The sequence below is a fragment of the Hippocampus comes genome, unplaced genomic scaffold (assembly GCF_001891065.2).
Source record: "Hippocampus comes isolate QL1 unplaced genomic scaffold, H_comes_QL1_v1.1 scaffold661, whole genome shotgun sequence".
Taxonomy (NCBI): domain Eukaryota; kingdom Metazoa; phylum Chordata; class Actinopteri; order Syngnathiformes; family Syngnathidae; genus Hippocampus; species Hippocampus comes.
Genome location: NW_017806224.1, coordinates 1 through 12,169, shown reverse-complemented (window position 1 = coordinate 12,169; position 12,169 = coordinate 1). Strand labels below are relative to the sequence as shown.

The 12,169-nt window shown below is 43.0% G+C and overlaps 1 protein-coding gene across 1 annotated transcript in view; it reads left to right on the top strand.

Moving 5' to 3' along the window:
• The window catches only part of slc2a10 (solute carrier family 2 member 10), a 19,966-nt gene extending 10,288 nt beyond the window's left edge, over positions 1–9,678 (top strand). Inside the window, exons 3-6 of the mRNA XM_019856345.1 lie at positions 4,753–5,982; positions 8,697–8,819; positions 9,318–9,453; positions 9,524–9,678. Of these exons, the coding sequence (XP_019711904.1) occupies positions 4,753–5,982; positions 8,697–8,819; positions 9,318–9,453; positions 9,524–9,611 (1,577 nt within the window). The 3' untranslated portion in view covers positions 9,612–9,678. The remainder of the gene's footprint in view (positions 1–4,752; positions 5,983–8,696; positions 8,820–9,317; positions 9,454–9,523) is intronic.
• The last annotated feature ends 2,491 nt before the right edge of the window (positions 9,679–12,169 follow it).

The following is a 12,169-nucleotide window of genomic DNA, read 5'->3' as shown; positions in this document are numbered from 1 at the left end:
CCATCGAGGACTACGAAGCGTCCCGTGGCTGTTTTTAGATTGATAACAAGTAAAGCATTCGAGGAAACATTCATTTATTTGAATGTCCGTCGAGCCACGGGACGCTTCGTAGTCCTCGATGGCCATAGTTAGCTCTCGAAGGCTAAAAACCTTACGCTAACTGGAGCACTAATGAGAGAGAAGCGCTCCAGTTAGCGTAAGGCTTTTAGCCTTCGAGAGCTAGCTATGGCCATCAAGGACTACGAAGCGTTCCGTTGGTGTTTTTAGCATGATAACGTGAGTAAAGCATTCGAGGAAACGTTCGTTTATTTGAATGTCCGTCGAGCCATAAGCAATTTATTCTGAGCAGCTAATCGGATGCTACGGATCTAGCTTCAGTATCTACACACATAGACAGTGAGGTCCCTCTTGGCCAATCGGAGGCCAGGATGATGCTCGGTAAGCCAATGGCAGAGCAGCTATGAGTATGTTGAGTCCAGGAAACTCGCAGCTGTGACCGAAATAAACATCGTTCACTATGTAAACCAGTGTGGTGGTTGCTGTTGCCTTTTTTCGAACGAAGCAGTAGAGGTTGTTGTTGGATAAGACTTCATTGTAGTGAATGTCTTCGTGAGGCTGGAGCAGAGAAAATGATTTCGTATAACGCAACAGGGGGGTTTTCGTTGTATGAGGGGCAGGAGAATGGGAAGTGTGTTAAGGCATGAAGATTCTTTCACATAAGGGGGTATTTTCGCCCATGTAGGTTTTGTTCTAGAGGAGTTTCACTGTACAGTAAATATTCTCTAGTGCGGACTCGTGTTTGCACTGTCCAATTTGTCCTGATAACAGAAATTCCTCATTTGGGAAATGAGCATGGTACATGTCCTTTATGAACCTGCAAGTATGTTGACAAAAATGCACGTGTAACAACACAATAAAATACAAAAATATACTGTCAAAAACTTTATATAACAAAAACTGCAATACAGGTGTACCCAAAAAAAATCACAACAGCCCGATGTCTGGTAATTATTGTGCATACTGATGGATTTGTTGCCATTTGCATTGCTTCCTCGCTGGATGGTGGCTTGTCATCAGGAGTTGAATCGATGCCTTGTTTTTTAAAGTTTCGTAGATTTGCGTCTTTCCGACTCCAAGTGTCTGCTGGATGCTTTTAACTTTGTGTCCAGCCTTGCTCAAACGGATGCATTTCACTCGCTCCGCTCCAGTCATTACAGTTCTTCTACGTTTCGATGCCATGATCTACACGACGTAAGTGAATAAAGTTAAAATCTTTCGCAATTGCAGTCAAACGCATGCCAATAAAAAGTCACTTACACGTCTTCGTTTCGAATCTGATGAACGTAAACGGCGAAGCAAACAGTCTGTTCGGTCGTGTCGAGTGGGTGCTGCTTTTAAACTAGTGCCGCGTTCTACAGGACGTTAAGTGAATAAAGTTAAAATCTTTCGCAATTGCAGTCAAACGCACGCCAATAAAAAGTCACTTACACGTCTTCGTATCGAATCTGATGAATGTAAACGGCGAAGCGAACAGTCTGTTCGGTCGTGTCGAGTGGGTGCTGCTTTTAAGCTAGTGCCGCGTTCTACAGGACGTTAAGTGAATAAAGTTAAAATCATTCACAATTACAGTAAAACGCACGCCAATAAAAACTCACTTACACGTCGTCGTTTCGAATCTGATGATCGAAAAACGCGAAGTGAAAATGTGTCTCGGTGTCGTCGTTCCGTAGCATCGGGTGGGCGTTGCGTGTATTTAAGCTCCCGCGGCATGACGTGTCAATCCAGGTTACGGGTAGTGGAATTTCCGCTTACGTAAGTTCCGGTAACATGTAATATCGTAGTCAAAATGTTAATGCACAGGCTTTTGTTCCTGGTGAAGGATATTCCTTTTCAGAGAATTCCGGGGATGGGAATATTTACTGTATTTACAAAGAAAGTTTGAGCTGGCAGAGTCCTGCGATGTTCTGCTGTAATGGAGCAAGCGTAAATTTCACCTGCATCACCAACAAATGAACTATTTAACCCAGGGGTGTCAAACTAATTTTTGTAGCGGGCCACATTATAGTTACCATTCCCCTTGGTGGGCCGTTATGACTGTGAAACCATATAAAGAAGTCAAGGATATTGGTTGATTGAACTATTGTTTAAGTTACTGTCATGAGGGGTTTGGCAACAAGAAAATGCTTTCAATATCTCTCTTATTACACATGAGAAGATGAAATTTTGGTCCAGATCTTAGCAATTATCATCGAAGCTGACATGTTTGATTTGCTTTCGCGGGCCACATAAAATGAAGTGTTGAGCCAGATCTGGCCCCTGGGCCTTGAGTTTGACACCTGTGATTTAACCCATATTAATAATTAAAACAGTGAAACTTGACACAGGGAATAAATTTCACAGTGACGTCACATATTGTCATCAGCGTATCATAATGGTGTGTGTGTGTGTGTGTGTGTGTGTGTGTGTGTGTGATGTATAGGAGAGAAATTCTACTTTATGGAGCAAGCAAATCTACTTTTCCTCACAGAGGGGACTTGATGGAACTTGGGGTTTGAAAAGCGGGCGCATTACAAGAGGAATCAGAACCTTTACTTGGGCACCGTCGTTGGCCATCCCTCGGAGATCCCGGATACATGGCCAACCGGGTGTCCAAGTAAAGGTCTGAAGTGAAAGATTCGTGGGTGGACTCATATCATAAGAAAAACACGACAAAAACATAATAGGAAAAGAACTGGGAAAATATAAATTGGTGTTAAAATCTGAATCATAGTCATAGAGGTTAACTGCCATCCCCAACGTCTTAAAAGTTTGGCTCTAAAACAAAACGTGGGGTGTTAAAATAGAAGGGAAGCATTAAAAAAATCCAGGACAAGTCGATGGAACGGGTGAAACGTGGAGGAAAAGACAGAGTTTACGCAAAACGTGTCAGCGTGGTCGGCAGGCTGAGGGCAAAGAGGAAGCAGACATCCAGCTGGCAGGTTGACGCCGTGCGCTTGCCACTGGGTCCTTTTGTGGCCAGATTCATTCTGTTATGGGTTTGGCAGGGTTTCGCACCCAAATACAGGAAAGCAGGGAGGCGATACAGGTGTGCTCTTAAATTAAAGAAAACAAGGAACTTTGGAATCATCAAACAAAAGCTAAATTAAGCCTAAAAGTAATTAAATAAAAAAAAAATCACCCAAAACTCAGTGGACCATGGACAAGACCACTCACGGGGACTGCAAACCAAAGCAAATGATCCTCCATTGACTGAAAGAAGGCAGGGAAGTAAATACAAGAAAATAAGTGACTGACATTCCATTTTCATAGAGGTGTCGTGAAGTTCTGAATCAAACAGTTTCAACTTGACATGATAGAGCATCATTTGCCGTTTCATGACCTGATGGTCTCTTTTCAAAAGGTTCATTTTTTCCCCATATGAGGTTTTTGAGTTTTTCCTTTCCCTCTTCGGGGGTTAAGATCACTCAAGGTTTGAGACTCTCGTGATTAAGGATTATATCAATACATTTGATTTGATGGTGTTTCACAGCCATCGTATCCATCCGCACTTTTTTTCCTAATAATTGAGTTGTAAACGGTTGCATTCATGAATTCCCCATCTAACTGCTTCGTGTAAATGCATGTACAGTGGTACCTCTACTTAGGAAATTAATTGGTTCTGGGAGAAAACATTTTGTAAATTGAGACGCGTTTTGCACATAAATGCCCTAATCCGATCCAAGCCCCCCAAAATTCTGACATAAATGTTTTATAAAGCATATAAATGCATCAAAATATGTAAGAAATTGTTAGAGGAATCTATGGGCGAAATTGTATCATGTTTAAGTTTCATTTGATCCGTGCACGTTGAAGCGTCTGGGTGCGTAATTCGCACCCCCAAATTCCTGTTCAGAAGGTGCCGGTCATTTGGGCGGAGGGCTGTTGCAGCCCACACCACAATTAACACATCAAGGCGGGTGGGCGATCAGAGGAGAGAGGGCCAGATCCGGTCACAAAGGGGGAACGATTAATTTGGGAACAGCGGTTGAACAACAAAAGACGATTTGAGGACACCCGTCGCGCCCAGGCGACATTTGTCGTCCGCAAAGTCTGCGATATGTTGATACAGTGTAGACCAGACCGAAAGGCGCCTAAGTGCCGGTGGTTCAAAGCTCACACCCAGGTAACCAATCACCACCGAGGGGCCGGACCAGGGGTGCGGTATGCAAATATCGGGGGCAGTGTTTTTCTTGTATGTTGCATATGTCACAATAAAGGTTCGAACTCGAGGAGGGGGGGCTCTGAGCGTGATCACGGAGCAACTAAACCGTCGTTCGCTCTCAGAGATCCGCTTCCGTCGATATTGAAGACAATTTTCCTGTGTGCCGAGTCGTTTCTTTAACTTTGTCCGAGAAAATCCCTGACAGAAATACATGTTACAATTAGATTATTGCACAATAAATGAGAGTTGTGCATCATGTAAATAACAAATAATAGAGTCAAGAATAAAAATGGTCATTTAATTTTTAACACCGTCCTCATCGTTTTTTGTTCTCTCTCCAAAGGGTTTTTTTTGCCTGGCGTTTTGTACAGAACTGATCCAAGGACATTTGCTTTTGTCGGCTTTTAACAATCCTTTGAAACTGTTTCCTGTTGAGGCGTTTCGTAACATGAAAATGTATGAAGAAACGTTCGTCAGTAGAGGTACCACTGTATTGTATTATAGAAAGCGTCTGTTGTTGAGCTTTTTTGTGTATTTGTTCAACCTCCTAGGTTGCTCGACCCTCCTGTTGGCCAGTGCGGTGTCATCGCTGGGAGGTCTGGTTTTCGGTTACGAACTGGGCATCATCTCTGGTGCTTTGCTGCAGCTCAAGGCTGAGTTCGGACTCAGCTGCATCCAGCAAGAGGCACTGGTCAGCTCCTTGTTAATCGGAGCTCTGCTAGCCTCCCTGCTGGGAGGAGGCTTGATCGACCGTTATGGCTGCAGAAAGTCCATCCTGCTCAGCATTGTCTTAATGCTGACTGGAAGTCTCATCCTGCTTATCAGCTCCTACCAAACCCTTTTACTTGGCAGGTTCACAGTGGGCTTTGCCATGTGCCAGTCCTCTATGTCCTGCTGCATCTTCGTATCAGAGATGGTCACCCCGGAACGTCGGGGCTTTTTGGTAACGCTGTATGAAGCTGGCATTACTGTGGGCATCCTTCTCGCTTACATCACGAACTACGTTTTGTTTAATTTACAAAGTGGGTGGAAGTGGATGTTCGGCTTGGCTCTCATACCAACATTGATTCAACTTGTGTCCGTATGGTTCCTTCCGTCGAACACTGAGACGCGATGTATTCATTCTGAAACAGCCCTTATGGCTGCGATAGAAACCCAAGACGAAGCTTGCTCAAATGGCACCCAGGAAGGCAAGAAGGTGCAGTATAATATCATGTACCTTTTCCAGCGGAAAGACAACATGAGGACCCGCACCATCATCGGGCTGGGACTGGTGCTTTTTCAGCAGTTCACTGGCCAGCCAAATGTTCTCTTTTATGCCTCCATCATATTTCACTCTGCAGGATTTCAGAGCGACAACTCCGCAGTGCTGGCCTCAGTCGGGATTGGAATGGTCAAAGTGGTCGCCACTCTTACCTCCATGGTGTATTCAGACAAAGTGGGCAGAAGGCCTTTGCTCATCGGAGGATGTTGCGTCATGGCCTTTTGTCTGATGTCCATTGCACTGCTCAGTGGACATTCACTAAACCACGTGGCCAGGCCTTGTAGTTCAGATGATTCACTTGGCAACAAGACGAGTCACCTTCATTTCACGACTGGAAATGACACACCTCCTTACACAACTCTCCATGAGAACCACAAGCTCCAAGCCGCTGGTGTACTTATGGCGGGAAACAAAGCAGAAAAACCTCAGGAACCGGTGATGGAGGAAGTTTTCAACTGGATCATACTTATCTGCATGATGGCAGTTGTCACTGCCTACTCTGTTGGATTTGGGCCAAGTTCGTATATTTACCTTGACTATATTCCGATAGTTTATTCCTGCTCTGTGTTATTTTGATGTACAGTGTTGCCTTGAGACACGAGTTAAATTTGTTCTCTGACCACGCTCGTAATTCAAAACACTCATATCTCAAATGATCTGTCCCCAGTGAAATGAATGAAAATTCCATTAATGCCTTTCAGGCTCGCCAACACATATAACATCTTGTCATGATTTTTTTTTTTTTAGCTCGAAAGAAAAATGTGTCGTAACAATTCAACAGAATGTAAAGAATTCAACAGTTTGTGCATCTTGATTCATCGCGATTCATTGCGGCTTCTTATGGTGTGCACTTGCACAATAACACAATAACAGTTTCATGTGAAAAGTCAGTTTTAGTTGAATATATTTTTTTGTGTCATGGCTGCTGAAAAAGATGGCTGGCCGCAAATGGCCCCCAGGCCGTAGTTTGGGCACCCCATTCCTTAAGCATTATAACACTGCCATGTAAATGCTTTTTTTCTAAAAGGTTCCTATTATTTAGGTATGTGCGTAAAATTTCAGTGATTAATTGACTTGCATGAAACCAGCATTATCAGACAAATCTTTTTAAAGATGATTCCAGCAATATACGGGACAAATGTTAAGAAAGTTATGGTAGTTTAAATGCAGTCAAAAGGCATCAATTTGTGGCCAACGTCTTAAACTTAATGTTTCTGGAATGTGGGAATAAACTGGAGTACCCGCAGGAAACTCACACAGGCACGGGGCGAACGTGCAAACTCCAGATAGGAACGCCTGAGCCGGAATTGAACCCTGCACCTCTGCACAGTGCGGCGGACATGCTAACCAGTCGATCACTGTGCTGCCTTCGGTGAATATCAGCATAACAGAAATCATAACTTGATATCATGGCTCCCATGTGGAGAAAAAACAAATTAAAGAGTCCAGAATGAATACATTGTTAATAGACACAGTACGGTACAAATACATTATGTGTCACGATTCAGACTAACCGAATCAAGTTTTGGATCCCAAAAGTGTAGACTCCAGACAAGGTCTCCGAAGCAAAAAATGTTTAATGTACAAAAATTCGCACCGACAAAGTAGTAACCAAGCACAGGTCAAAACAAGGACCAGGGAGCACAAAAACGAATAACAAAAAGCACTTGCACAAAAGTCAAGGGAGGAAAACAAGAACCGAGACAAACGAAAAACAATGTATCAACTACACGCAAGAAAAAGCCAAATCACAAAACAAAGCCATACTTACAGAATAAATGGTACCGAGAGTTCAAAAGCGAAAACGACGAGATCTATAGCAAAGAGTCTGTGATGAGCAAGGAAGCATCAAGGCATAAACAATACTCCGACAACCAGCAGACCGATTGCGGGTCCTTAAATACACAGTTCCTTAATTGAAAGATTGGCAGCAGGTGTGCAGCCAGAAGTCCGCTCAGTCTGCCACCTGCTGGCCAGGCCAAGAACAGGAACATGACATCATGTTTCGCAGGCATTTGGGGTTAATTCAATTCATGAAATTCGATTGAAGCAACAGAAAATAGGAAATAACATGACGGGTCATAGTGACATCATTTGGCAATCTGCAAGCCCAAAAAGTATGTCTGAAATTGACCAATTCACTTCAAATTTGGCAGAATCTATTAGAAATACATGTTCATTTGGATTTGGATAGGGCGGCCCGGTGGCCAACTAGTTAGCGCATCGGCCTCACAGTGTGGAGGTCGGCTTCGATTTCAGCTCCGGCCTCCCTGTGCCTGCGTAGGTTTTCTCTGGGTACTTCGGTTTCCTCCCACATTCCAAACACATGCATGGCAGGTCAATGGAACACTCTAAATTGTCCCTCGGTGTGATTGTGATTGCAAAGGGTCATCTATGTGTGCCCTGTGATTGGCTGGCAACCAGTTCAGGGTGTCCCCCAGCCTACTTTCTGGAGACAGCTGGGATAGGCTCCAGCACCCCACCCCCTGCCCCCTGTGACCCTTGTGAGGATAAAGCAGATCAGAAAATGGATGGATGGATGAATTTGGGTAATTTCCTTACTCACCTAAAAAAAATTTGAAGGGTTTTTGTCAACTACAGATTCGGGAAATATTCTCCAAGTCTTACACCATGTGTACTTGATCTGTCGAGAAAATTTGAAGTTGTGTTTATAACTAGGACACCTGTTCCTGGTCATCGTTAGTGGTGTAGTGGCATGATGAAAAAAAATTGCTTCAACGTCATTCAAAATAAGCAATTACTGTATGTTTGTGGCTCATTGAGTGACCACTTTTAATGGAAACACACATACCTACATTGGATGTTTGCATTAAGCTTTAACTTGTAGACAGGTTAACGTGGTTGTTTTAATTGCCATTGTGTCATTGTTTAATGTTTAGTTTGACTTTCAACAGCTCAAAGCCTCTTTTTTGCTATTTTGTTAACTATGCCCAACTGTTGCTTATTGTGAAGCAAGTAGAAGTGAGCTACTGTCACCATGTACAGCGCTTGTATGGATTATTTTTTTTTTCTCTCAAGTCAAAGCTGAGAAATCGGTTTGTATCTCAAGGCATCACTGTACAAGCCTGCTATCAACATGAATATGATGCTCTTTTGAAATTGCTGTCCTGAAAACATACTGTCATAACTACTGTTTCATTGCCCAACGACTTGTTGACTGAATGTATGTTGTAAACATAGAAAAGAAAAGCTCTTGTTTGTTTGCTGCAGTGACCTGGCTCCTCCTCAGTGAGATATTTCCCGCTGCTGTAAGAGGAAGAGCCTTCTCATTCACCAGCTGCTTCAACTGGATTGCCCACCTCTTGGTTGCTTTCACCTTCCTGGATGTTTTCAGTAAGCTTGTGTGTGTGTGTGTGCGTGCGTGCGTGCCTGTGTTCATGTGTGCGTGTGTGCATGTGTGTGTGAGAGAGAGGGTTGTGAGCGTGCTGGACCATATTCCAGCTGTTTTCGGGCAGCAGACAGGTTCCACCCTAAATCGGTTGCTACCCAGTTGCATGGCACACATGCAGTTGGGTAGCAACGAACACCCATTTGCACGCACAATCACACATAAGGACAATTGGTGTCTTCCATTAACGTACCATGCGGGGTTTTTGAATGTGGGAGGAAAACCGGGAGAAACCTATTTTTTTTTACCCCAACTGTGTGTGCAATTGGCTGGTGCACAGTCCAGGGTGCTCCCTGCCTCTCGGCCAAAGTTAGATGGGATCGGCTCCAGCTCACCAAGTGAGGACGGGCGATGTAGAAATAGGATGGATGAGATGGTGTGCAAAGTATGTGCCGTGACACAATCAATGTTGGAAACACTGGCTTGTTTGTTTGTATCACCAGATGCAATGGGTTTGTCTGGAACTTTTCTTCTGTATGGGATAACCGCAATGTTGGCTGCAGTTTTCTTCTACTTCATGCTACCAGAAACCAAAGGCAAGACACTGGAGGAGATAGACAGGGAACTGCGTTTGAAAAGGTACTTTCTTTACTGTCATATGTTGTCATATCAGACGGAAGACTAAGACACTGGTGTGCTTTCGCCTTAGGTTTCACAATAATGTGGCGTGCTGTGATGTCATCAGACGAAGAAATTCCCCTCGAGAATACCAAAGAGTCTGTCAATTAAGCAGCTGAATGTTTGAACAAGGATCACTTATCAGCAGGTTTTCACAATAAACACACAGGGCTGCATTTTATTTGACCATTGGTGCATTCTTTCTCCCATCTCAACACTTAAAATGCACTGTTTTTTTTATTTGTTTGTTTTTAAGAAATGGTTGTCTTGTTAAGTATTACAACAGTAGCAGCAAATACAGTTTGGGCATATGGTTGCCTTGGTTGCATTGGATTTGTCACGTCATTTCAGCACCACTACCAGAATTCGAGCGGCACACTTAAAGTCGGCTACTGAGCAGGGCAATTGTTTTTATGAACAATAGGTGGTTTGTGTTCATATTCGTGGAGTCCAACTATGGTAAAGTCTGAGTGTGGGGTTAAAACAATGTCCAAACATATTTCACTTTTATAGGATATGTGGAGCAAATGAGGATGTGTGATAATCAGGTGTTTATTGATTATTCACTTATTTGGTTATCATTTGATGTTACCTTTTTTTTGTTCGTATGTGGTTTGTAAATTTACATATACAGACAATTTATATTAATAATTATTCTGCAATTAATTTATATATTGAAAGGTAAAAAATATTGGTAGCATAATGGGATAAATCCAGTAAAACTATAGTTTTACATATTCTCACTCTTTTTTTAGGATATGCAAAATTACACGAAACTGAATACAGGGGTTTCTTTGCGTTCAAAATTGCGTGGCGCCCACCTCCAGATGATCAGCAGGGCGTTGGGGGACGGTCCGAGCCAGACCATTTGATATCGCTCGACCTCAAGTGAAATATCACGACGCGGCGCATGTCTCGTGCGCGTTCACCGTGTTTATTTGAGGGAGAGAGTGACTTCACTTTGCTTCAAACGGACAAGAGGAGGAACACCCGCGCTCCATTCATAAATGTTTACACATCGCCAGAAAGTCTGGTGGCCTACGGTGGTTGTGTTGCCAGCTAAATGCTATCTTGGTTGACACTTGAACAGCTGCAAACGATTCAATCCAGCCGGTGAAGAAAGCTGTCTGCATGCCCCTCAGTCCCGCCCCACACCATATGTCGGATATGTCGGACCCGTCTCCTTGGGCGGGCGGACAATAGGGGGCCGTACCCACCCACCAAGATGCCATTTGAGGCACGAATTTCGAAAACAAAACTTTTATTAATTTACTTTTTTGATCATAGTAGCCATTTTGTGTTGTGGAATACTAATGTCGAGTTGGTTTTCACTAAGATATTAAAATATCAAGAAACATGGATGCCATTTTTTTGTTTGATTGACGGCCAGTCTTATCTGCAACAGCCATGGCAAGACGTGATGTATTTTATGTACGACGGGTTCCTCTCGTGAAGTGACATAAGCTTTATAAGTGAGTGCCTCTATGAAGAAGAAAGCACAAAATCCCTAATACTTGGGCGACAATCCGAATATTTTGATGTGAGGTTAAGATGTCAACATAAATGTTGGTGACCACTGATCGCAGTTTTCGCTCATTAGGCGATGTATGGCAAGCCATTTGAGCATTTATTCCAAATCCCTGATATCAGACATGAGTGTGTTACACTAGTTCAATCTTTTTCAGCACTAGTTCGACACTCAGCCACACTAGTGACGCACTTTTCGAACTAGTTGCGCAGAAATCCTCACTAGCCACTCATTTTTGGCAACCAGTGCCACTTTTGTCCAACTAGTGCTGACAAAATTCTAACTAGTGACACCTGGAAGCACACAAGCAGAGGGAACTTCCCAGCTAGTCAGCTTTTTTTATGCCCTAGTGGCCCACTGGACCAAACTAGTGAGGTTCAAAGTCCTACTAGTTTACTAGTAAGATTAAAAAGTGTTAACATGTTAACTAGTGAAACGTGGATTGTTCTAACATGTTAACTAGTGGCCTATGATTCCCTGCACTAGTTAACTAGTGGGAGCTGAAATATCCACTAGTTAACCAGTGGAGGATAAAACATTGACTAGTGCACTAGGTTAAGACCGTTAAAGCCTTGATATCTAACTAGTGAGTCCAAAAACAATACTTGCTCACCAGCGATGCCCCAAATATCCACTAGTTCCACTAGTGCAACATTTTAACTTCACTAGTCAAACTAGTGAAGTCAAAATGTCGCACTAGTGGATGTCACCGTACTCACTAGTCAACTAGTTAAATGGTCTTTTGATTTAACTAGTAAACGAGTGACGGCAAAATGTTCACTAGTACAGCATGTGAAACACTAATAGCTCACTGGTCACACTAGTTACGCTAAATGCTAATCAGGAGGCAGGACAGTGCCAGAAGTGAACACCTCCTATTGGCTACCTGATAAGAGCTCCACCCAGCAAAAAATTAACCCTGGAAAGCCTGATTCTTGAGCTTTCACAATTATTTACTGCCATTTGCGTAATATCTACAGTATACAGAAGGAATCAAGCAATTTTTACTAGTCAATGTATCTGTAGGTGATGTTTATTTATTATGTACACGGAGATAAAGGGTAATGGTACAGCTCTACAGTATCTTTCCACTTTTATATATATGTATGCTCTGCTAAATAAAATGAATACGGCACCATATAATGCAAC